The sequence below is a fragment of the Tauraco erythrolophus genome, chromosome 20 (assembly GCF_009769465.1).
Source record: "Tauraco erythrolophus isolate bTauEry1 chromosome 20, bTauEry1.pri, whole genome shotgun sequence".
Taxonomy (NCBI): Eukaryota; Metazoa; Chordata; class Aves; order Musophagiformes; family Musophagidae; genus Tauraco; species Tauraco erythrolophus.
The window spans coordinates 6,752,504-6,778,701 of NC_141484.1; the positions used below are offsets into that span (position 1 = coordinate 6,752,504).

The 26,198-nt window shown below is 41.3% G+C and overlaps 2 protein-coding genes across 4 annotated transcripts in view; one reads left to right on the top strand and one right to left on the bottom strand.

Annotated features, from left to right (window-relative positions):
- Positions 1 to 528: 528 nt before the first annotated feature.
- Positions 529 to 10,076, top strand: ANKRD40 (ankyrin repeat domain 40). 3 transcript variants are annotated; one of them, XM_086624090.1, is made up of 6 exons: positions 565 to 698; positions 3,729 to 3,877; positions 4,961 to 5,434; positions 6,249 to 6,430; positions 7,682 to 7,735; positions 8,879 to 10,076. In XM_086624090.1, the coding sequence occupies exons 1-6, from the start codon at positions 565 to 567 to the stop codon at positions 8,894 to 8,896; spliced, it is 1,011 nt and encodes a 336-aa protein (XP_086480216.1). In that variant the 3' UTR covers positions 8,897 to 10,076. The 3 variants fall into 3 exon arrangements, with proteins under 3 accessions (XP_086480218.1, XP_086480216.1, XP_086480215.1); XM_086624092.1 differs by lacking the exon at positions 8,879 to 10,076 and having other exon boundaries at positions 529 to 698; positions 7,682 to 8,803; XM_086624089.1 differs by lacking the exons at positions 7,682 to 7,735; positions 8,879 to 10,076 and adding an exon at positions 6,693 to 7,075.
- A 518-nt stretch (positions 10,077 to 10,594) lies between these two features.
- The window catches only part of ABCC3 (ATP binding cassette subfamily C member 3), a 50,033-nt gene continuing 34,429 nt past the window's right edge, over positions 10,595 to 26,198 (bottom strand). The window contains exons 17-32 of the mRNA XM_086624323.1: positions 24,813 to 24,939; positions 24,289 to 24,465; positions 23,263 to 23,430; positions 22,307 to 22,490; positions 21,314 to 21,419; positions 20,482 to 20,635; positions 18,885 to 19,092; positions 18,034 to 18,344; positions 17,097 to 17,296; positions 16,867 to 16,993; positions 16,005 to 16,106; positions 14,840 to 14,986; positions 13,734 to 13,892; positions 13,188 to 13,354; positions 11,941 to 12,135; positions 10,595 to 11,291 (exon numbers count right to left, since the gene is read on the bottom strand). Of these exons, the coding sequence (XP_086480449.1) occupies positions 11,183 to 11,291; positions 11,941 to 12,135; positions 13,188 to 13,354; positions 13,734 to 13,892; positions 14,840 to 14,986; positions 16,005 to 16,106; positions 16,867 to 16,993; positions 17,097 to 17,296; positions 18,034 to 18,344; positions 18,885 to 19,092; positions 20,482 to 20,635; positions 21,314 to 21,419; positions 22,307 to 22,490; positions 23,263 to 23,430; positions 24,289 to 24,465; positions 24,813 to 24,939 (2,641 nt within the window). The 3' untranslated portion in view covers positions 10,595 to 11,182. The remainder of the gene's footprint in view (positions 11,292 to 11,940; positions 12,136 to 13,187; positions 13,355 to 13,733; positions 13,893 to 14,839; positions 14,987 to 16,004; positions 16,107 to 16,866; positions 16,994 to 17,096; positions 17,297 to 18,033; positions 18,345 to 18,884; positions 19,093 to 20,481; positions 20,636 to 21,313; positions 21,420 to 22,306; positions 22,491 to 23,262; positions 23,431 to 24,288; positions 24,466 to 24,812; positions 24,940 to 26,198) is intronic.

Genomic DNA, 26,198 nt, shown 5'->3' on the forward strand with positions numbered 1-26,198 from the left:
GTAACTTGGTTTTGGACAAATCCACAACTACCAAAACAAGCTTTTCAAAACAAATAATGCAAATTACAAGAATTACCTGTCATCTTTCCAGTTGATTTGCAGGCAGATGTTAGTCGTGGGTTTTTTTAATAGATTAATTGATTTTGCTGAGAACCCACAAAGATGATGGGAATCTCCTACACAGAACTGCATGATTCTGGAGCCCGCAGGAACAAATACGAGGGCAGGACACGCTGTGCGTTATGCAATGTGTATATGGAATAATGCCCCAGTGCCTCGGGGCTGCCCGGTACCCGCGTGTGGCCGGTAAGGCGGCGGGACAGAGCGGCCGCGGTCGCCAGCGCGGCTGTGAGCCGGAACTCGATGCCCGGGCCGGGGTTGTTACCGGTAATAGAGTCCCCCGGCGGAGCGCGGCCCGGACCCCTGCGGGGGTGACACCGGGCGCCGCTCCGCCGCTGGAACCGGCGGGGTCTGTTTCCCACCGCCGGTGTCTCTCCGCGGCCGGTTGGTGCGCGGGAGACGAGGGCCCGCCCCGGCCCGGGGGCGGTCGGCGGCCGCGGCGAGATGGCGGCTCCGGCGGCCGAGCGGGAGCGGCAGGAGCGGCTGCGGGAGGCGGCGGCGCTGGGGGACGAGCAGGAGGTTCAGAGGCTGGTGGAGCTGGGGGTCAGCCTCAACTCCCAGAACGAAGTCAACGGCTGGTAAGGCTCCCTCCCGCCGCCCCCCCGCTCTAACAGCGATTTCTCCTCCGGTTTTCCGGTGCGGAGGCTGCCGTGGGTTCGCTCTTTTACATGAAATACAAACCAGTTTGAATTTGGAATGGAATTGAAAGGTCGATCCGTTGCCAGATACTCCTCTCTGTAAATACCTCTCTTCCAAAGAGGGAAAAACGGTGATGCAGCTGATAACCGCTGTGACAAGCACGCGTCCCCATCCCACCTCCTGCCTGGCTCCTGTTGTGCTTCTCCAGGTCACTACGTTGTTACTTTATGGTGCCTTTTTTTTTTTTTTTTTTGGCAGCCTGAGACAGCGCGGGAGTCAAAACGCAAAACTCGTGTTCATGTCTAACCAGAAATATTTTTTGTTGTCAGGTTTGAACATGACTTTCCCTTTCAGCTGGGAACTTGAAGGCTATTTCAGTGATATATATATATATATATATAAATGCTTTGGTTTTGACATCTCGTTCGGGTACCACCTGACGACACCAAAACCAAGATTTTTCTGTAATATTCACTTGTACAAGCAGGACTCTATACATGAACACACACACACACACATTCACAATGGTATTTGAAGCAGAATTTACGGAGAACGCTCAGGCATTTTTGGAAACTCTTTTCCATAAGTTCAATTCAGCCTGTATTTGCTGTGCTGTATTGTGCTTGAATTTGTAATTAAAAATAGGAAGAATAAAATTAGGAAAAGAGCTAGACTCTTAAAGATGAAAACTCAATTAGTAATTTTGAGAAGCGTGGGACACTTGCAACTTGATGTTTAAAGTGTGGTGACTAACATTAGAACTTGTAAAAATTTTAGAGAACTGATTCATAAAGATGTTAAATTATCTTAGTGTGTAAGATAAACAGCTGCTTGTCATCAAAATGAGTTTGTGTGTAAAACTGGAATTGATCGAAGAAATTGGTCATAAAATATATTTTTTTTTTTAAAATAATGATCTGGTCATATTTAACTGTGGCAATAAATGGATCTTCTCTGTTATTTAAATTTGCCTGTAGAATTTGAATGTCTCCAATGACATCAGTATCGCTGATGCTAAGAGGTGCCAAGTACTTACATTTTGATACGTGTCAAATCCATGGGTAGCTGGTACCTCTCTGTATGAGACCATGTGAAATGATCAGGATGGATCCAAAATGAGGCCAATGCTATTGAGGCTTACGCACCTTCTGTACAAATTAAACCTGCAGATTTTGCACGAAAAGCAAACACAGCCATTGTCTGTGCTTTTTCCCACCACTTTGGTCCAAACTAGTTTATGACAAGGCAATGCGCTACTTTAGAATCCATGCAGCGTCTTGCACTCATTTCACAAGATGATATGTGTAAAAAGCCCAGAAAACACTGCATAGTAAAAAAAAAACCCGGTCTGAGTTTCATGGAGCTTGTCTCAGATTCTGTGGCATCTTTGGTGTTAAGGAATACTCTCTCAGGAATACTGTCTCCTGACAAAATTCTTTTATCCTATTTAAAAACGGCACTTTCTAGCTGAAATGCACAGCCCAACCTTGGAGAGAGAATGCGGGATTTTACACTGTTGTTAGCAATATCACCTCTGAAACACAGATTTTGTGTCATCCTTCCTAGGGTAGTCTATGAAGAAAAATATTATGAATACATACACTTACATTCATGTCTTCAGTTCGATCTAATTCTACATAACCTGTTACTGCAGTGACTAGTCCCACTGTCTTTAATGCAGAGATACTTTCTGCCATCAAGATGCATTAATTTTAGTAAGAAGAAATTGTAGAATTGAGCCTTTTGTTTCTGGTAAGACAGGTTTAATTAAATCAGAATATATAACAATGAACAAGAAGAAGGTTTTGCAAGTTACCTTGTCTTCTCTTGGTTTTACCTAGTTTGTTCCTCTAGAGATTAGATTATTTCTTTTCTCCATCACATTCTTTTACATAAGAAAATTTAAAAGAACAGAATTTTGTATTCAAAGTTGGGAGTTACTGGTCAAGATACAACTCTGCAGTCCAATGACTGTGTCTCTTAAAAAAAAGAAAGTGGAAAAAGCTTTTTAGAGCAGGACTTTCAACTGAAACTTTTCCCTTTGTAAGTGTGTTATTTATCTCTGCTTTATTTTATTTAATTCTTAAAAACCAAACAAACAAACTTGGAGAAGGGTTGTGTTCATTTTTTCAAAGAGTTTCCTTCAACCGGAGATAGAGAATTAAAATAAAAGTTAAAAGCTGGAGAAAGGTCAAACATCACGAGAACCTGAGATAGGGACGAATGGTAAGACTGTACAGCGAGTTACAATGTGAGTCTGCTAAGTCCCTAATACTAAGCACTAAATAAGCTAAGTAGCTTTTAAGATGTTTCTTTATTAGTGTCTCTAGGTCAGCAACTGCAAATAATAATGAAAAAAAACCAGAAAAGCCGTTAGTTCTGTGCATCAGTTACAGATGCAGAATACTAGTTGTCTGCAGATCAGAGCTTGGGAATTGCTGGTGCAGTGAACAGCAACTGGGCAAAGAACTGTGCTTACAAACTACGCTTACAATATTTTAAACATAATTTACTTCCCCAAAAGTGCAAGTCATTGTGCTGAGAGCATTAATTAAAGAGTAAAAATAGCATCCTAGGGAAGTATCTCTATTAGCTCACATATACACAGGCAAGTATTTTAAGTACAACTTATTCTTTTAAAGATTAAAATAGCATACACAAGCCGCCTTTTTATTTTTCCACAAATGTTAGCAGCCTAATAAAGGACAAATGGAAAAGATCTTGAACTTTAAAAATACTACTCTGGTAACTTGGTATCAAGAGCATTAGAGCAAGGGAAAATTACATCAGCAGGTGTCCCTGCAGGCTCCTCCAAAACCAGTGTAAATTTCCAAGGAAGATTGCAATTAAAACCTTTTTTAAGTTAGACATGCATTAGATCTTGTTCTTCTCATAGGCAGCAAGAACGAGTGAAAATTAATCTGCTATAATTTAGTATTTCCAACAGCGTTAACATTTTCCATGTGCAGGACGTGTTTGCACTGGGCATGTAAACGGAACCATGCTCCAGTGGTGGCTTACCTGCTGCACGCTGGTGCTGACAAGGAGATCCTCACGAAGAAGGGAGAAAGTCCGGCCCAATTAACGTCGAAGAGAGAGATAAGGAAGATGTTGGGAGGTAAACCTATTGGCTATGCGATCTGATCATCAGAGACTGTAGTGAAAGGTGGTTTAAAGCATGTATGTTCCAATCTTTATTTTGCATGTGAAGACACTGTGTTTGGGTTTTAGTAATAACTATGGTTTGATTTCCACAGTGTTCACTTGGTAAGAAATCCAAGTTTAAGAAAAGAGGATTACCAACAAATTCTACATCCAGCTAGCCAAACTTTTTTCTAAACACTGAAAAATTAGAAAAACTGTTCTTAGAAAAATGCCACGATTAAACCCGTGGTAGATAGATGCAGCTTCCTATTTTCAAAAGAGCAACAGGAGAAAATCTCTCAAATATGTACGAAGCCTTTATATGAGCAACACCTCATTTTCCTGGTGCTCTATGGAGCTTAGACACTGTGTTGAATAAATGGAAAATTAGCAGCCCAGAGAAACAGCTCATTAAAGGATTTCCGTAGAGCATTTGTATTGTGTTTTGTAACTGTTGGAGCAGAGTAGGCTTTCCTGCTAGAGGTGATAAGAATTTGAAATGGGGTCGATTAACAACCTTTTCCCTCCTCTTTGTATTCCCTTGTCTGGTTTTGTTTTCATTATTGTCTCCCAGCTGTTGAATTGGTAATGTTTCAGCTCTCCCAGTACTGCATGTTCTTTTCCCTTTATCCCCTGCCTTAATCGGACAAGGTATTACCCTTTGGTTTTCATCGCCTTATACATTATGAAGACAATAGTGTTGTACCACCAGAGACCGTGTTACAACCTGCTGGCCATGGATTGAAAGAAAACGAATCAAACCGAAAGTATTGCAGTGTTTCGAAGGAAATAGCACCCGTAGAATTACTGGAATCAGATTCTGCTTTTGTGTTTACTGTATTGCAACACCTGAGCACGGTTCGGTTTACTGTAGAAAAAAAGGCATAGTGCTTCTTGATTCATCTTTTATCCTGTGATGCTTTTAACCTTCCACTCCCTCCCCCTAAAAAAAATCGAAAGGAAAAAAAAAGAAAGAAACCCCAAAGTGCAATAGCAATACTTCATTTTTTTTCCCCTCAAATGAGCTTTGGAGAACATTGTTTTGTTTGTTTTACAGTGGAAGATGATGAACTCCCAGACTTCAAGAAAGATTCAGATCTGCCAATCATCCCCAATTATCTGGCTAACCCACCTTTCCCTTACGTTTATAACACCATGAGTAACAGTATTCCAGATCTCTCCGTGAATGGGAGTATCGCACACGTGGGACCGCCAGAGACCAACTCTCCTTCCTTACCTGATGTGGAGAGGTGCACGCGTGCACCATTACAGAGTGGGAACGCTGCTCCCGAGGCAGTGGATAGTGGAGGCACCCCATCGCTGCCCAGAGGGTTCACTGCACCACCACGCTCCAAAGCCATCCTTCAGAGAGGTCCGGTTTACCAGGGACCCGTGTCTTGGGGCAGGAGTGCCCCTTCGCCAGCTGGATCAAATCAGTCTGTACCTCAGCAGGAGAACGGCTCCTGTGCAGGGCCCGTGCCGGCATTTCAGCCCGTTTTCTTCACAGGAGCTTTTCCACTTAATATGCAAGGTAACAGTAACAGCCTCTTCTCGCTTTGTCTTAGAACTTCTGTCATCTTGGACAGTGAAAACAGACTAATCAGGGTTACGCGTATTCACAGCACTTCCAGAGATTTTTTAGGTTCCCATGCTTAGGCATTCAGGAAACATTTGAAGGCATAAAGAGGCAGATAATCCTGTTTCTGCTGGAACTGTTATTAAAATATTGATGCAAACATTTGCCATTTGTCTCAAACGCTATAAAAGCATAGAGACACCAGGGTAATCTAATTCTCTAAATAGCTTGCTAACTAATAGCTTTCTTACTAATGGTGAACTATTACACCATTTACCTGCCATTTCTGCAGGCAAATAATGCCTGCCCAAAGAGGGAAATCTGGAATTTCAGTTTCAGTTCAGAATGTCATTCTTGAAATAAAAGGTGTTCTGATGCCATGAATTAGCAAGAAGTTAACCGATGACCAAAATAATCAAAAAACCAATAAAAGCAATCTTGGGTTGCTCAGGAAATTCATAACCAGTATGATCTGATTTTAAGTTAGCTTGAATCCAGTAAGAAGAGTATTCATGCAAAGGTTCATACATGCACATGCACACACTGTATTAGATTTGTAATGATTTTTTCATATAGGTTGATGAAAGTCAATCTAATGAAGACTGTGGTCACACAAGTCCAGTCGTTTGCTTTCTGAGGATTCTTGTATTGTTACAAATGACACAAACAAGGTTAATAAAACATAGAAATATTTGGAAGTTAGAATAGAGATATCTTTTCCAATTCCTAAATACATCTGCCTGTTAATGTACCTTTTTATTTCTAATAGAACTGGTGCTTAAAGTTAGAATACAAAACCCTAATCTTAGAGAAAATGACTTCATTGAAATTGAACTGGACAGACAAGAGCTGACCTATAAGGAGCTGCTCCGAGTGAGTTGCCGTGAGCTGGGTGTTAACCCTGAGCACGTACAGAAGATCAGAAAATTACCAAATACAATGTTAAGAAAGGTAAGAACTCTCAATTCTGAAGTGCAGTAACTTACAAAAAAGATTTTTAGGTTACCATTACAAAGGAATAATTTGTTGGTCACCTGCAGAGGCCCATGTTGCAAAAAACCCAAACAAAACAACAAAAACCTCCCTTCAACTTCCATAAGTTGTTTTTGGTTTAGTTAAAAAGGTTTTCAAATTTCATGATCATTTCTTTTCACAAACATTTGGTGTTGAGCCCAATTACTATATGATTTCTCTACTACATTCTTGAATTCAGCACTGTGACCTGCCGTCAGCGTTCAGAAAAGCCAGCAGTGCTCAGCCGAGTGGTGCTCGTTCAGCGCGGACTGCACGCAGTCCGTTCCAAAACCAGCAAGGCGTTGCAGAATTATTCTGAGCGCAGGTCTCTGAGTGTAACTGTCCTTTTGCTTCGGCGATGCTTACCTGTGCTGACCTGCTGTGCTCATTCCCCGTTGACCTTTCTTTTACTCTCAGATCCCTCTAGAGCATTGTTGGCGTCAGTCGTGGAGCTGATCTGATTAGTACTAGAGCAATAGACTTCACTGTACTGCATCTTCACTGACTATAAGATGACTTAGTCAAGAAGTGGAAAGAAAAAAAAAAACATAGACAAACAATTCTGTCACTTGCCAACTTAAGTTGTTGAAAAGACTGTTTTTATTTCCGGCTCTAATTACTTCAGGCTCACCAGGTAGGACTGCAGGACACTTATTGTTCCTTAAGGTGACATACAACTAATTCTACGTAATGCTGTTTAGCAGCAGAGTGGTGCTGCAGAGGGGTCAGAGCTGGAGCCTGTGCTGGGGGAGGGGTGTTTGCCACTGCTCCCCTGAGACCCTGCCTGAGCCAGCGCTGCGGGGCCGCTCCGGAGCAGGCTACGTGCAGGACCTTCTTGGGTAGGGGCAAGAATCAATTCATGAGCTTCTAAGAATTACCAAGGGCAAAAAAAAAAAAAGGAGTTGGGAGAGGCATGCAGTAGATCTCTACAAGTGTGATTCCACTAATCACTTGCACTCACCGCCAGTATTGCATTCCTTCTAAAACAGCCTGAAGTGAGGAGCTGAATAGGATCCCAGAATAAATACAAGATGCAACAGGATGTCTGCTTTCCAGTTTACTGTAAAGAATTGTCATATTTATGGATAAATACATACCTTGTGTTAGTATGAGCCTATTATTTTAACTTACCTCTGCAAAATCGATTAGATGGTTTATGACCTAACAACTTATTGTGTTTATTTAAAGGACAAAGATGTTGCAAGGCTACAGGATTTCCAAGAACTGGAGCTTGTTCTAACAGTAAGCGACAAAAACTTACTTTTCAGAGTCCCAACACTTTCTGAACGGAGTGGTTATAACAAGAAGGCATCAGAACTGACGTACTAATTGTTTAAAGAAATAAAACAAAATATTTGTATCTCTCATTTAAAACTACAGTTGAAAATACAATTATCTATAAGGGCTAATGATGTTAAAAAAATCTATTTTGTTAACCTCGAAATAAACTGCAGTTGTTATGCACAGTTACAGCCTCTAGTTAATCTAAGAGTAATGAGTCTGATACAAAAGTAGCTTAAAGCAAAGGAAGTATTGGTAGAACTGTCTCTGAATGCAACATTTTTCCTTACAAAAATCTTGAAATACTGTAGAGTTAGCAGCTCTCAGGGAAAGGCTTACCTTAAACTGTTCTAATAATTCGTTTGCTATAAAATAGCAGAGGTACTCAAGCTAAAGAGCCTGCCATGAAACCCATTTAATATTTCTACTGAGTCCATTACCATTAACGTTAATTTTTTAGATCGTGTGTTTTAAGTCTTATCTTATTTAGAAGGAGAAAACCAGAAGGGTTTAAATCTGTGGAAGAAGCACAAAACTATGTCTAGTTTAAATACTATCAAGTGACTTACTACCTGCGATTTCTTAATCCCTGTTTACACTTTTCCCTATTTCTCAGGTTGAAAACAAAAAGTGACAGTAATTTTTCAAATCGTAAATATGCTCTCAACCAAAATCCCTTTTATTGTTGTCTGTCAATAGAGAGTATTGACATGTGCAATTTAAAATACTATTTTTGTTACTGTATTGAAAACACAGTTCTCCAATGCTGCTTTAATTTCCCCTTTTAAAAGCACAAATATTGTAATTTTATTTTCCTTTTACCTCTACATTCCTGAGAAAGATCCTATCTTGAAACTTCAAAGTTGCCTGTGTAAAAAGAAACTAGTGAACTGCCCAGGATTTTCTGGGCTGATATTAAATCTTGATGTTCCTATGCAATGTATTTTCTTTTTTTCCAATGACTTGTGTTTTCTTGCGTTGCTTACTGAAAAATGACTTTTCCTGTTAACTTAAAATTCAGAATTAGACTACTTTGCTATGAAATTCTGGAATAAATAAATTGAAAAGTATTTAAGAGCTGGATTTTATCTATTTTTTTTTTAGGATTTTAGTATTTACTGAGTCATCTGCATTTGAAGAAGAGTTGTATTCGGTAGCCTAACTGTAAAAGCATGTATTATGGATCAGATGAATGAACTAAAGTTAAGAGATATAGCAGGCAAGCAGAACACACCAAACTGGACTGAATTTCCCACTGTTTTTTCACCTTCCCCCGTCCTCCCCAACCCAGTTTCTTTGGAAACTACAGCAACCAAAGGAATTTATTGTCTTGTCTAAGAATTTACAGCCCAGGTTAGCTGTACGTTGTATGTGGATGTGAGCAGGGACCCACCCAAAGTAGCTGGAGGAAAGGCTGAGGTGAGAACTGCATCGTGAGCTCTTACCGCTCCAGATTTCTTCCTCTGACCGGACTAGGGTTTCCACCACAGCCTTGTCTCCTTTCTCAGAGGCTGTGGCAGGTAAAGAAGTTCATCCTTGCCCCGCGGTCGGAGCAGTCACCTGTATTACCGCTAATACAGTAGGAACTGGTACCCAGATTTCCCCGTGCTCTCTCTGTCTCATCCAGTGAATGGCACTTTGTGCAAAGGGAAGCAGCTTCAGCCGGAGTGGCTGAGCACGCGAGAGGGAGCCCTCTCCCAGTCTGCCGTGTAGTCGGATGTCCAGTGTTCCCCTGGAAGCACAGATCCATGCAAACACCCAGATTTCCTGTGTGCCCATTAACTGGACTGAAGCTCGGTCTCCTAAGGCGAACAGTAGAACGCTTTGTCACCACAAAATACCCTCTCGTGAAAAGCGTTGGAGGTCAAATGTGGTCCGAGTCATTTATTTTTTATACCAAATTGCACGTGGTGTATTAACTTCTGTATAACGAAGTAAGAGAGTTGTTGTTCCTCGTATCACACTGTGTCTGTTGCAATCCCTGGCACACGGAACAGATGGGGTTTAGGCATCGGCTGTTTAAATGCCAGCTAAATCCATGAAGGTACCAGGCTTAACCAGTCAGACCTACTAGAGGAAAGCTCAGCTGCTGGGTTGCTGACTTGATTGTTATACTGATTATTTTGCACACATACAGATCACTATCTATGCATTCAGAGGAATATTTTTCTACCTTATGCAGTTTATACACAGATGATGCTATTAACACTGCTAACAATCTGATCAGTGTATAATCATTATGTTACTGTGTATGATAAATACTTTGTGCTCTGCTGTATGAAATGTTTATGGCAAGTGAATGCTTGGCTGCAGATTCTTGCTTCTATTTAGTAAGTATTATTTGTAAGAATTAATAAATGATTATTTCTGTCTTCTCAAAGTTTTTCTGAACTTTACTTATGGAGAAACCCACGAACTTCCTTCCTCTGGGTGGAGGAAGTGAACAACTAAAGCAAGAGACATTCCATCAGATTCTATCAGCAAATACTGTTTAAACACAGTACACCCTTTATCTGAGGAGGCTTGGTTATCAATAATAAGGTAGGTATTTATTTCTGCAAAACAAATCACATATTATGTCAGGTGATGAAGTGCTGAATGAGTTAAATTACACATCTGCTCAGCACCCATGTTCAGCTTAAGTGGAAACTTACTCATAGTGTCTTCAGAAATACAGCAAAATTATAATACTTCTGTGCCAATCATGTCCCTGCAGGCTTATGTGGAGTCTACTAAATGGATAAAAATTATGTAGTTAATGATTTACATTAAGCCATTTGTAGGTTTAGTTTTAAATACACGTTACTCATAATTCTTATGCCAATGAGGAATTTTATAATGTTTAAGTTGCCCTGGGCAGGGATACCAAAGGTCCTGGGGTAGCTCACAGCCTGGAAGTTGTGGCATTCAACTCCCTTGTCCTGGGGGTAAATATTGAAAGGAACAGGTTGGAATCACTCAGAGATTATACATTATTTGTCTATTTTTCAGCTGAGTCACTGCTTAACTGGGCCTGTCTTTCCACTTCAAAGCCAATGAATCCTTATGCAGAAAACACAGAAAACAGGTGTATTTTGTACCATTAATATAATTTACTAATTGTAAACCTGAATACAGTACATATTACCCTGCGATACATAACATTTTCTTGGCCGGATATTTGGCATTCTTTGGAAAAAAAAAAGGAGATAATAAAATACTTTATGTATATAGAAAATACTTAAAAATATAAAATTCACTTTCTGGTCCTTATAATTGTAAAATACTTTGTTCACATATCATAAGTTTAGTCTACTACAAAAACTGCTTTGTAAATTACAGTACATTCACAAGTCACTTTTGTGGCAAGTCAGTAATGTTAAAAAAACCAAAACAAAACACAAACCAAAAACCCCAGAGGTCTTCTTTTCATGCTAGTCCAGCATCTTTGGCCATACTGTAGAAAATACCCTTTGATGCTATAAGGCTTGCAGGTGTATCGAATTCAGCTATGGTTCCATTGTCTAGAACAAGAACCCTGTGCAAAACAAAAGGTGGTGGTGGAGGGGGAAGATACGTCAGTGAATTCCTCGCAAGAAACGTGATACACCTTTTTATCACAAAGCAAACTGCTCTAAGCTTTGCCTTTGTGTTGCTCAATTATTTTCACACGTTGAAACATAACAGATGATAAACATTCTCCCTGAGCTGCTGTTTGATTTGAAAAGGTACAGGACAGTCACTATCTTCCAGGGGGGAAACAAAGAAAGAAAAATAAAAAAGTGTCATACTGGTATGTAGTACCAGAAAGCCAAGGAGATAAAAGCTTATGAAGTATAGCAATCTATTTTAAAGTAATTAATATGACATGATGTTAGAGAAAAAGTTACAGCAGCTCCTAGTTAAAAAAGGATCCATAAAATTGCTGATGGGGCCATTAATGCAACTGGGTAGCGTCTCTGGCACAGCTCTGGTTAGTGAATATAGAACATCTTTCTTATGCCAACAGAAGCAAAGTCGGGTCTGGATATTCTAGGATTATATGGTTTAAACATCATTGCTAACACACTACCTGACAAGAGCCTCAGTGTGACTATCTAGAGACAAACCCGACCCTTTTAAGTGCTGCTTCACATACCCAGTAAACCAGTGAGCCCCCCCTCCACGCACCGTGAAGAGATTTTTACCTCGTGTAATCCATAATGGTGTTCAGCCTGTGCGCTATGGTCAGCACTGTGCAGGCTTCAAACTGGGTCCTAATTGTCATCTGGATAAGATCATCCGTCTCGAGATCGATCGCTGCCGTCGCTTCGTCGAGGATCAGGACTCTCGTCTTGCGAAGCAGCGCTCTGGCCAGACAGACCAGTTGCCGCTGGCCAACGCTGGGAACACAGGCAGGGTTTCACAAACGAGGCCCCCCTGCCCTCAGCCCTCCACTGCGCAGAACCACTTGTGCTACAGCAGATTGCTCCTCAGGTAAAGTTACCCAGCAAGAAAAATAGGATTTAGCAAACAGCCCCGTCTGTCAGCCCTGGAGCTAATAAATACACATTGCAGCATTACTCAGCTAGTTTTAGCATATGAGTTCACCTGCTGCCTGACCCAGGAATGACAGACCCACCAAATGCTCCTTTTCTATCACCGTGACAAAAGCCAGGGGGACTAACAATTACGATGCTTCTGGCACGAGTTTTCAGAAACACACACTATTGTAATGACACTCAGCATATGCAATTTATTTTATTTTTTTTTTAAAGAGAGAAAAAGAAGTGTTCTGAGGCTGTAAGTCCTTTCTACCATCAAAAAAACCCCAAACACCTGGGCAGACCATGCTTCCTCTCCTGCTACAGCAGCCCCTCAGACACAGCCTCTGTCCCAGTGTCTCTGCGGGATGAGGAAGGAGCTGAACATTCATCACGTACATAATCTGGTTACACCACAGTCTTGGAAGCCAACACAGCGTATCCAAGCATGGCATTTTATCATCCCCATTCATGTCTTCATGGGTCTTCCAAACAATAATGGAAAATAAACATTGCTAAAGTGTCAGTTTATCATAGAATTATAGAGTTTAGGCAGAGGACTCTTATTAGCACAACAGTTACATATGTTACTGTGGCGTTTCTCTTCCTACCAAACCATCTTTAAGGAACTGCCTATTCCTAATACACTGTCATCCTGAGACTTCTTTCTTTACTGGTAAGACAGGATTTCGGTTTGGGAGAAACCCTTCCCAGCAGCAGAGAAGAATCAGATCACTCGTGGCAGTAGGCACAGGCAAACGTTTGAGCCTTTGTAGTTTTCTTGAAATAGGACCTGGTGGCCAAATCTTGTCAGACACAACGGACTACAGTGTAAACCTGTGCTCAGGTGTCACTCACTGTTACAGCCAATCAAAAGCTCAGGGTATGTTTCCAGTCCAAGCATCCCTTACCTAAGATTCTCTCCTCCTTCTGAGCATTCATAGTCCAACATGGATGGCTGACTGCTGACAAACCTCTTGAGATGAGACAGTTCAAGAGCTTTCCATATTTCTTCATCTGAATACTTATTAAATGGATCCAGGTTCATCCTCAATGTTCCAGAAAAGAGAACAGGATCCTGGATGTAAAACCAACTTTCATTAGACAAGTGCTTTAGCTGGTTTAAGTACAGATATTAAAATACGAGTTATTGCTTTGAAGTCTCCATTGCATTGCATTCACCACCTCCCAATCCTATCCACTCCAAAAATACGTTACATTATACACACTTTTAACTCAAGTTCCAACTGTAAAGATGCTTTATCCTAAATCCTATTTTATCACCCAGCACCAGCTTATAAGGTGGCAGAACAAGACCGCTTAAAGTAAAAATAGTTTGTTCTTCTGAAATAATTTTGTGAGTGTAACAAAGCGTTTTCCTCTGTGGATAAACCATTTCTTACGGTTTGCTAAGCTGTTAGAAATCCTTCCTTTATGGACACACACAGACACTGTACCTGGGGAATAATTGTTAGCCGCGATCGAAGGTCATGGAGACCAATCTCCGAAATTTTCACACCATCAATTTTAATTTCCCCTTTTGCAGCTTCCAGGATCCTAAAGAGACAGAGGGTCATGGAGGACTTCCCCGCTCCGGTTCTGCCAACAATTCCAATCTACAACAAATCACAGGTTTAACAACAAAGCATTTAGTTAAAACCAAAATAAAACCCAACAAAAAAAAAAAAACCACAAACCTTTCAAGATGCCTCTAAGAGGTCTGACACAAGATTTGAATCCAAGAATGTAACCATCCTTCCCTAGAAACTCCCTGTGTCATACACTGTAAGGTATATATTGCCATCCCTGTAATTTGAATGATATTGCATATCAATATGTACATAGGCCTAGAGCCATCCTACATAACTTTGGGTGATTAGCTGAAGCACCCATGTGAGGAGTCCAATCACTCAAGGACAAGAAACAAAGTCTGAATTGCCGTCTGAAAAGCTTTTAGGGTAAGCACATGTATCTCCACTCCAGAAGGCGGTTGTCATCCTGTCTGCTCAGTGTAAGGATAATTTTCTTCTCTTCTAACAACAGCCTGTTAACTGGAGGACTTTCCCATGCTAATTGTTCTGTTACCAGCACACAAAACCCAGAACTTTCAGTTGAAGCATGAAGAAGCGGATCTCCCAGAACAAAGACAACTTCCTGATTAAGGAAGCGAAGAATGCCATGCCAAAAATTTCACAGGAAAAGCCAGAGAGTGGAAAAAGCTGGAATTTCTTCTCCCATCTGCGCTGTTTCAGCAAACCATTCTTTTCACTGAATTTTTGTCACTTGCGCTGGTGCCTCCTACATGGTGAGCAGTCACCTGTTGCCAGCCTAACTGGGAAAGTCCAGAAAGCCCCATGCAATTGGTCCTACTACTGCCAGCCTGGAGGATGCTGGCACACCAACAGCATGGTTATCACTGCTGGCTCCTGCAGTGCCAGCTTGAGTAGGTCTCCACCACAGTGGTCAAGTGTGCTTGTAGCCCCTGTACTCCACTCTACACTCTAGGGTTGTCACTGGAGGTGCAGAGCAAAGTTCTAGCAAAGATCTACAGCTGGTAACTCACCTTTTCTCCACCGTGCACTTGGAGGTTTAGACCCTTCAGCACAAGATCCAGGCCCTTCCTGTACCTCACTGAATAATTCACAAACTCCAGCTCTCCCTTGGATGGCCAGTCTTCTGGGGGACTCTTGTCCTCAATGATCCAGGGAGCCTAAGGAAAACAGGAGTCAGAAATGCCTCATACAGGTTTAAGAAAAAATAATTCAAACTTAGATACAAATGTTAACATTTGTGGGTTACTAGAAACATATCTGATAAATCAAATCACCATTATCAAATAAATTTATAACGATGGGGGAAAATCTTGGGTTCCAAAGCATTCACCCATTTTGGTATTTGTTGTGATGTTTACAGGAAAAATGTCTGAGTATATAGGGCCAAATCCTCGATGGATATAAATTAACATTTTTTCCATTAACTTTAATACAACACTGCCTGTTTCACACCAGCTCAAGCTCTGGCTTAAAACATGCATCGTGCATCTTGTCTAGCTTTCTTTTAGCTTCCAGATTAAATATTTGACCTCTGGAATGGTACACTGCAGCTCTCCTCAGATCCTCCATTTCCTACTTCTTAGTCTCTCATAATGCACACAGGGCTAACAAAACCCAGTGTGTCCACAGGGCAGCAGATTTCCCAGCATAGCTCCACCTGCCACCTTCACAAGTATTTGCAACAAGGGTAGATGACTGGATGATTTTCCTGGGTTAGGCAGGACTGTGCTCCTAGAGATGTTCTCTCGGGGGAGACAAGGACTGATTAAGCTGATTAAAAAAAAATACTATTGAAAACGTGTGCATAGCCTGATAATTGTACCGCAGCTGTGCTCACTAGCTGGATCAGAGCACCATCCATGCAGGTAGGACTATGCATCAACACTTCAAACCCAATGGGAGCAATATTCTGATGGTGAAACTCATCTCTGTTGTACTATAGCCACTCACAGTAGCAGAAAATGAGATACTAAGCACAGACTGCATGACAGCAGTAATAATTTGGAGCTGTGATAGCATAAATTACAGTTCAGAGTGTGACATTTGTTCAGGTTAAACGATAACAGTCTCAGAGCAGGAACTCTCTCTCAAGAGTCTAAAGAAAAACCACGTAAATGTGTGCATTAAAATTTCACCACGCTTGTTGGTGAGCATGCTTGATGCTTGGTAACTGACCTCTGTTTCAGTTTCGGAATACTCTTTTATTCTTTCAACAGCCACAATGTTAGTTTCAAGCTCTGAAGTCATTCGAACCATCCAATTCAGAGACATGGTCACCTTGGTGAAGGTAAGGAACAAAATATCACCCACAAAGGAACAACAGATTTAATAATAGTAACAACAAAATCAGACAGTGCTATTAAGACACGGATTCACATTAATATTATGAATGGAATAATTACCTTTGCATCGACATTAACACAGTTATGAGACAAGTCTACAGATAATCAGGTGCTCATGTGAAGCAACATATGCCTCAACGGTGATTTAACAAATGGCCCTCTCAAAGTTGGTTTGAAGCCATTCCCCTAGCCACGGGCCTCACTGGAAAATTCCTAACAGCAATCCTGCACACTCATGGTATCTAAAAAGCTTCTGGCAAGACTGAGGTCATTAAATCTGCTAAACTGTCCACAGCTTGGGTGAGTACAGTTTATCTTACCTATTTATGGATCCTGTTGATCCGCCTGTGATTACCTGGACACACAGAAGTGCTACGTAGCAGGCATAATGCTCAAATGACCTGTTCTCGGTGGATGCATCTGACACTCCCTGAGCTTCCTGCATGCCACCACTGGGGATACTGGAGTGCAGCACAACCTCAATGCTCCCGAAGTGCCCTTAAGTCCTACTGCATGTCAGCTTGCTGATGGTCTGTCAGCATTCAGTGTAAATCTTTACTGTTTCCAGATGTCCCACAACTAATTTTTATTATTTCCTTAACTTTGGCTTTAACAAGCACTTAAATTATTGCTAATATATCCATACATCTACAAAAATGCAAAGCCATGAATGAACAGAAAGCTGTAATACATACCTGTAACGCATAAGATACTGAAAGTCCTACCAAGCCGGCATTCAGGTTGTTTTTACCAATCACAGCAAAAAGGGCAGCAAAAAGGACAACACAGTTCCCCACAAATTCAACTCGAATGCCCAGCCACCTGGTAAAAAGGCAGAGGTAAGCAGAGTGGTAAACGGTTGGTTGGACCAGTGATGCAAACACAGAATTATCTAAGTGGAAACAAGACGTTATATGCCTTTTACCTGTTTGATACTATGCTGGGATAGTAACTCTTCTGATTTTCATCCGTCTTCAGATCACTGATGTCTATGAAGGACTTCTCTCTCCTATAGGCTCTGATGACACTGGCCCCTGACACTGTTTCTGAGAAGTGTGAGTAGATGGGAGATCTGCTCACAGACTCCAGACGCTTCAGCTGGCGAGAGGTAGCTACGTAGAATCGCTGATGTGTTTTGGAGAAAATTGAAGGGTACATGAAATACTTTCTCTTTTAATTAATAGTGAAGAAATTTTTAGGTTAAGGATTTAAAGGAGATTGCTACTGATGCACTTCAACTCTCCAAAATATTCTCTACAATTAAGAAGAATTTCAGGAAAGTTACCTTTGCTTCATTCCACAACAGAGTAACGGGTAACTGCAATTTCTATAGACTGTAAGTTGAATTTATCTATGTCCCTTTAAATTTAGTTAGTATAGCCTAACAAAATGAATCCATTTGTAGGAGCCTCATTTTCCAAGAAAATGAAACATGAATCTGCACCTCCGTTATCAGGTCTCTATTTATGGTCTATAAAATAAGCTTCACTTGCTCAGAAGTCAATAAAATTGATGTTTTCTATTTTCAACATTTTAACTCCTCACCACCTTAAAAGATTGTCAATATGTCAAATATATACACACTTCAATATATGGAAGTGCACTGCAGCTCCATCTCTAGCAGTAGGCTTATTTGTTATTACTTAAAAGCAAAAAAAAAGGTTATGCCTATTTATTTCATGACCTCATCTCACAGAACATTTCTTTTTCTGGGAGAAGTAAATAATGCTTTGTTTACATAAACATGTAGTTACTTCAGATATTTCCATTTTACCCCAAGTTCATGGGTTTTATCCAAAAAAAGAAACATGAGCAATGGAAAAAGAGTCATTGCAATGGTAGTCAGGTATTTTTCCAGTTACCTGAACAAAGAAGTACAGAATTGCAAGTGGAACTATAACCACAGCGAAGAGTGGAGTACTTGCTATAATTATAATGATTGTCGATAAAGAGGTGAAGAATGTTCCGAGGAACATCAAGATGGTTGGTGGGATTACTTCATCGATCACATAGACGTCCTTCGAAAAGCGGTTGATGATGCGGCCGGTTGGGGTTGTGTCGTAGAAGGACTGTGGGGTGTGCAATTTGTTCTCCAGCAGAGCAGCATGGAGTGTCTGGGCTGCATTAATGCCTCCCATGGCCAGGGTGAAGGAAGAGATGAGTACTATGAGGCCTACCAGGTGAAAAGGAGACATGTTAACCAGTGAACATGATGTTCCCGATTCGCAGCTCTGACTCTCGGTAGTTTCTGTTGTGCTAGAAGCTTTTTTTGCTTTACTATATTCCCTGTCCACCCTTCCCACCGGCACTACGGCTGTGCCGAAGGCACAGCAACATCTCCTGTAGGATTTCACCATGCTGTCCACATAAGACAGATGCACAACCCTCCTTTCTCTGCTTTCCGCGAGCCTCCATGAAGTCCTAATGCTACACCTTTGCCTCAACCCTTCAGCCTCTTCTGCACCTAAGTTTTCATGTTTTCTCTCCAACTTACTTCTCAAGCTTCCATGTCACCTGCTCAACCCCAAGGGCTTCACAAAAAAATTAAAAGTGTTGGACCGAGCTCAGACTTTGTAGCTCCACGTTATGTTACTTCCCTTCCTCAGGACAGGATGTGGAGGGCAATTTTGGTCACCAGCAACCGGAGCCATGGCTTTCTCACCTAATTCCTCTTTACTAAACATTCAGGCATCACGATTTTGTCTAGGCTCACCTTGTAAGAGGCCCAAGGCAGCATAGACTCCGATTCGCATGGCTGTGTTCTGCTGAGTCCCGTTTATCACCGGCTCATTGGTCCAGTCACTGAGCCACACGTTGGCCCCAATAGCAGCAGCATTTTGACAGCAATGGAGAAAACATATCACTAAAGAAACGACAGGGCCGACAGCCTTCATGTATTGCCAGAACACTGTTAGCTTTACCTGCAAAATCAAACACCAGAGCTGGTTTGTACAACTTACACAACCAGGAGTTCAGACAGAAGAAGAGAAAAAAAAAAAAAACCTCTTCAGCAGAGGAACTGCTAAGGTAAAAACTGCCCAAACTCTAATATAGCACAGAGAACAGTTCATCTGCCTGAGCTCCACGTCAGGGAGATGACTTTCAAAAGAAACCAGAAACTTCTCTGAAATACTCTTTTCCTCCATTTTGAGGAACTATATTTTATTAATTTTGTGGGGTTTTATTTTTTAAGGCTATGCCAAACGTGAAAAAGAAAAAAAAGAGGCTGATCAAATAGCAGCAAAGGATGGGTAATAAGAAAAGGAGCCAAGATTCTCAGGCAAAGAAGTAACTTGGCAGACATATCAAGCTCAGGACTAGTTTAAGTGGTCTATTTAAGGGAAAGCACCGAATAAGCCTCCATTCAGGTGTCTTTACAGCAGCTTCAATAAGGTACCAAATGGTAGTGCACCCCAACAGGAACATCCACAGACGATGCCTGTGGCAAAAAGTAAAGATGCTATTTAGAGTAGTGCAGAAAGGCAGAGAAGCAGAGAGACAGAGACTCAGGACAAAACTCTGTCTCTAAAAAAGTGTAAGAAGGAATAATTAAAAGAATAGGTGTTGCTGATTAGGGAATCTGAAAGCTACAATAATCCACAGAAACAGCTAATTACATGGCTGTAGCATGGACCATGTACATCAGATTAAACAGGACACACAGAGCCTTCTGAAGTGGAGGGAAGGGGTTTTATTTAACAAAAACCTCCTGCTCCTATTCCATCTGCTGCTCTTTTCTGTTCCTTTCTTTCCCTTTTGTATTCCCATCTTCTCGTTTTTTCCATCTTTTCTCTTTTCCCCTGTTTCTATGTGACTCCCTGTCCCTGCTCAGTGAGAGCGCAGCCCATATAGAATCTAGGAGCTTAAAATGCTCTTGAAGATGGGGTGGCAGGTATCACTTCGAACAGACCCACTGGCACAGAGCAGGCAGCTGGCTCGTACAACCCACTGCTGCAGGTCTTCAAATACCCAGCGCTGCAGCTGGACTCCACAGCAGCCAAACAGTTTAAAAAAGCGCTGAAAGGTCCGCAATGCAAACACAGCGGTGATGGAGCACAGTGCTACACCATACCAGGTGACTGTGGCAGGAGCTGGAAGGGACATTTTTTTTTCCCCTCTAAGTATGTCCAGGTGCAGAAATCTCTGCCAAAATCCCCTATTTGAATGGTCAGTGGCCACCAGATTAATGCCTAAAATCTGCAGCCATAATTTATACAACACATTTAACAGAATTGATCAAATGTAAAAATATTTTTTTTTCAAACGGAAAAAAAAAATGTAGAAGAAGGGAGGGGGGAATCAAACTATACCGTTCCCGTTTCAGTGGTTTCAGCCTGAATAAGTTTCTCATTAGGATTTTTTCTTGGCAGAGGAGGCTCTGCTGGCTTCTTTTCACAGACTCTTCGTTTTGTTGACATTTTGTTGGGACATTCTCCTCCTTCAGAAGATATTACACTAAGTTGCCTAGTCAAAACAAGAGAGTCATTAGGAGAAAAAGGGCATATTGTGGCAGTGCTAAGGCAAGACTGGGATGCAGCAGATTGGACTTATTCCCAGCTCTTCTGCTGAGTTCCCATGACAGCCTCACTCACAGCTACGGGTGCTCGTATCACCGCTCTGAACGTTCAGTCATGTCAGAAATACAGTTCCTAACAAAGGCTGTGGCAGGGCCTGGGCTCTGCGGTAAAGGCCATCAGATGCCTCACTGCAAGAGAGATGTTTCAAAGCTGAGCCCTGAGCTTCTCTGTTTTCACATCAACAGCAGCTGGACAGTGTCCATGGGCACGGTCATGAAAACTTTTAAAGATTTCCAAGATTCCCAATGGAAAGGCGCAACACAAAGGGTTTATTTATCACGCAAGTGGCAGCAGCTCAGTGTTGCGTGGGTAAATACATACAGTGGTGTTACCTGAGAACCAGAGAGCTGCTTTAAGAAATCGGTTCAGTTCAGATTAAAAGGAGGATTGCAGATGTTTGATCTTCTTTTGATGTTCTTTCACATTTATTTTGAAAAGGACACTAAACCAATTTATTTATAAGAGGAAACTAAAGCCCAGACTGAGAGGCAGTATGTGACTAACATCTTTCAGATGCATTTCAGGCCAGACACAGATTATAAACACAAAAGGACCTCATGTTTACCTAAGAAACTGTTTTCGGACCTCGTTTGTCACCGGTTCGCTATCTGCCAGATCAGTGTGGATGCTGAGGGTGTCTTCGGCTAGCAGGACTTCTTCCTCCTCCAGCACTGCAAGACAACATCACATCTCAGATTTTCTGCTGCAGAAAGCACAGAAAAAGCTGGCTATACAGAGCAAGAGTCATAAAAAACAATACCACAGCAGGAAAATCAAAGTGCATAAACTCCCCCACAGTTTTGCTTACATCCCGTCTGTGCATCACTTTTCCTAACTAGATTGCAAAGATCTTGTGAGGCAGGTTGGCTGCCAAATGCATTTACAACACTTCTGGCACGCTAAAGGAATGTGATAAGCAATAGTGTTATAGTTGGTTCTAGCTAAATTCACTTATAGGGCATGCTCTAGGCATGATCTTGGGATGGGGAAGTCACGTCAGGAACTAGGGCAAGCCTCTGCTGTTGGTAGATGTCATGCATGTTCTTCTCTGCCTGTCTGGAGAGAAGCAGTGCTGCAATCAAAGAGCATGGGAACACTTATCAAAACGCTTTAATCTTGTATCATTTTATCAGAATCAAATCAAGCTGAAAAGTAACCCAAGATTAAAATGTCACTTTAACTTTGCTATATGAAAAAAAAAAAATTACAACACATAAACAGAGAGAAAATGCCAGACTCTGGGTAGCCTCTTTGTTCTTGGCTACTCCATTTTCCTGCTGAGCTTGACCTTGCTAGTTGTAAAATAAATTCCCAACTTCAAAATAATTTCTAACACAAGAATCGCTTTTTTCTAGGGCAAACCACATGAAACTTTGAAAGAAATTCATGAAAACATTTATCAATAATTCAGACCTGGCCATAGAGAACAATTTTCTTGGTAGTGCAGAAAGACAAACGCCAGGTTGTCATAAAAAAGCAGGGGACACTTTATACAGAGAAAATTTCTGTAATCTGGTTGACAGAATAAGACATATTTTAAGAAAAAGCAATACTGTACTCGATGGCTCATCCTCTTCGATGTCTTCGTCAAGTGCATAATTTCGCAGGAATTCTGCAAAGGCTTTGTTTTGTTTCAGAAGGTCTTGGTAAGATCCCATTTCAGAGATTTTGCCATCTACCAGGACAACTATATGGTCTACCTGAGGCAGGAAGCTGATGCCATGGGTCACCAGAATTCGGGTCTGGATAGGGAAAAAGAGGAAAAACCCACATCTCTCAGTTGTCACCTGGGGACTAACACTACTACTCAGCATGCCAAATACTACCACATTTTTGGACAGGGCATGAGTTAATTATGTCAAGATGAAATTCCAGGGGAAATACACTGTCCTTGTTAGCCAAATTAGCTTGGAAATATGTACATGAACTTAGTACGCTTCCTACTGCACGCTGATACAACCACAGAGAGAAGTAAACCAACTCAATCATCATTTCCCCCTTTCCCTTATGCTGACCTTCTTTGCAGCCCATCCCTTCAGAGCTCTGAGATAGTCTGAGAAGATGGTAACAGGAGTAGAAGGGGAAGTAAGGAGATCACAATTTGGTTGCATAATGCCAAAGACCTCTGTAAAATCAGTAAGCTGTTACAACTTCCTCACTGCACTGCCTCCACGTAACAACAAGCAATACCAAGCTGACAACCTTTACAAGTTTCTGCAAATGCCTTGTTTTTGGAGATCTCACAGTAGGGATTTAAAAAAAAAAAAATAGACCAAAAAATAGACCAAGTTTCTGCCTCTACATGTTCTGACTAGACCACATCACTTCTGGGCACGCCTAAATAGCAGCTCACTGCAGTCTGTGCTGTGGGGAAAAGGTGTCCATGTTGCCAATTAAACACAGAAATTTAGGGATGATTCAGCACTCAAGCCTCAGTGGTGAAACAGCTCTCCCGTTACCCATCAGTGTTTCTGAGTTTGTGTGCATTTTAAGAGGATCTAAATGCCAGCTTACTTTTCCTTTAAGTACCCCATCTGGACCAATAACTTTGTCAAAGATGTGCTTTGCCACATGGGAGTCCACAGCAGAAAGAGGATCATCTAATAGGTAAATGTCAGAGTTGCTGTACACCGCACGAGCGAGGCTCACTCGCTGCCTCTGGCCACCTGAGAGGTTGATGCCCTGAAGGGAAACCAGAGAGAACAAAACATATCACACCACTCGGTTCCAACAACAGCTATGACTTTTCATGGCTCTCACCCAGTCAAACACACGGATGCTAAATGAAACATGAGATGCTGAAGAGAATAACTCACTCAGTGCCAGAGACAGGAACAGAACGCCTCTAAATCTGTTTGTTCACTGCCAAACTTCCACTCACCCGGCAATCTGGAGACGGAATAAGCCTCTTGCTTAATAAGCTCCTAAAGGGAGCTGTTAAAATGCAAAACTATAAAAAGGAAGACCATCAACCAGGATGTACAATGCAAACATTCAAAGCAGGGCTGTGGCACCTGGAACATCTTCCACATCTCTCATCTTACATACAAATCTTCATATCCACCTCATTTCATGAAAGCTATTTCAAATTTAGCAGTCTATGAAAAAAATCTTTGTTGGTAATCACAGATGTAAAAGTTTCTCATTAAAATGAGGTGTTAAGGGATGATCATATCACTTTTTCACTTGAAGCACACCATATGTTCCCTCCCTTTTTAACTCTACAAGAAAAGGAAAGACTAAGCATTCTGGACAGATGCACCTTTACAATTGGACAACAAGTAGGGGATGCTCTGATTTTCCACGGCTAGATGTGCAAATCATGCATCACAGTACAAACACACGCTTAAAGTTATGAATAAGTTTTAAGTCCAACTGCCTTCTACAAAACTGCACCACATGTTTCAGCGTTGATTGCAGCAGGAATGTCATCGTAAAGATCCAAGCAAGATTAAGCACTGGCTTTACAGCATTCTCTCTTTAGCTAAACAGAACAGGCATCACAAGCAGGCCTGACTTGGAAAAAAAAAAAAAAATTACCTTCTCTCCTATTTCAGTCTGATCTCCTCCTGGCAGCATTTCCAAGTCAGGTTTTAAAGCACAAGCCTCCAGGACATTTTGATATTTTTGTTCATTAGGAGCTTGGCCAAACAAAATGTTATCTTTCAGTGTAGCATTCTGGATCCAGGCTTGTTGAGGCACATAAGCAACAGAACCCTAGACCAAGGAGGGAGAAAGGAAACCTCTAACTTGTTGTAAACAACAATCCATGCTTACAACTCTGATTAAGATCTGCAGCACATAGATATGGCTTCTGTTTGATATACGTTCGCATTATACACATAGTTGTGCTAATTGCTGATGTAGAGTTGATAGAATCAGGAAAGTCATTTCACATAAAACACAACTGAACAGGTGTGAGAAAAACCCAAATAAACATGCAGACAAGCTGACATAGGAGCAAACAGAATTCCCTCTCCAGCCTCATGTACATTATAAGCAATGGCAGGTATAAGCAGCACATTACTGTACCATCATTAAATGCCATCATAAACAATACCAACCTTCACAGCCACTTCTCCTTCCAGCTTTTCCATTTCCCCCAGGAGAGCAGACACCAGAGAAGACTTTCCACAGCCAACATGGCCAACAACAGCAACCAAAGCACCACTGGAGACCAACAGATTTACACTGTGGAGGAAACAGGCTGGAAATTAATTAAACATTAGTTTACTAAAGACATTACAGGTCTTTAAACCAGGGCTGAAATAGGCAGTGACAAATCAGCCTGACTGGATATAGTAAGCATAGGCTGGCCACTGGTCTTCTGCTCTCTTTCTTGTGCACAATGAATTGTAACCAGAACTGTAGGAGTAAATGGAAACTCAGCATTAATCTATCTTGTTGGTTGTGAGATCAGTAGGATTGGTAGCAAGCCTTCTAAGACTCTTTGCTGTGTGTCGTACCAGTCCATCAGCAAGGCAAACAGGGTTAATAAGCATTCTGAAAGCAATCTTCCAGATGTCTTTTGGGTTTTGATTTTAAAACCAAGAGCAATTGTATGAAAGCAGTGAGTGAATACATCTCATCTAAAAATGTTCAAACCACTTTAGTATCATATTTCCAGTGTTAGTGTTCATGACGACATGAGAAAATCAAAACTTTCCCAATTAAAATCCTTTACTGTTTTCTCCACTATGTTCTTAAAGGTATTCCTTTAGATCCTGGTTTTGGAGGTGAACTGGTTCGGAGATGACTGACAGACACAGTTTCTATGCCATTAAAGTGTCTTTCACTAACGAAATCAAGCCAAACTTCTGTTTGCACAGATCCTGATGCAGAACTAGTGTTCTAAATCTTATGCATACTCTTAACAAGCAGGTAGTCGATGCTTTGAATGCTGTCAGAGGTTTTTTGTTTGTTTTAAAAAAACATTCAAAGCAGGAAAACTCAAAATCACTATTTTTTTTTTTTTCATTATTCTTTCCCTCTAGCTGAGTTTTGCCTTACTGCTACTTTAGGAAGTCACCAGGTAATTTTTAGACCCAGGTGGCTAGCAATTTGAGGTGGAGATGCATGGTTCTTTCTGAAATAAATTCCAGAACACTGAAGTCTACCTGGTTGCATATTTGTTTGCCTGAACCAAACTTGCTCCTTTGAACTCTAAACCTCTTGCTTGAAGGTTACCTGTGTATAACCTGTTAACTTATATAATACACTCAGCACAGCAGCACGAGCTCCTTGGACTGAGAATTCTAAGAAAACTTATCAGGTTTCTGCGATTTTTTGATCTGATAACAAAGCATAACATAAGGAAGTATATACTTTCAGGCAAATTCTGTTTGCATTCATTCAAACAGGCAAACGAGGAAAACATGCACCCCCATGGTCTGGAAATGGCCCATGTAGAGCCACAGGGACGAGTCTGCCACAAGACTCTCACTTGCACG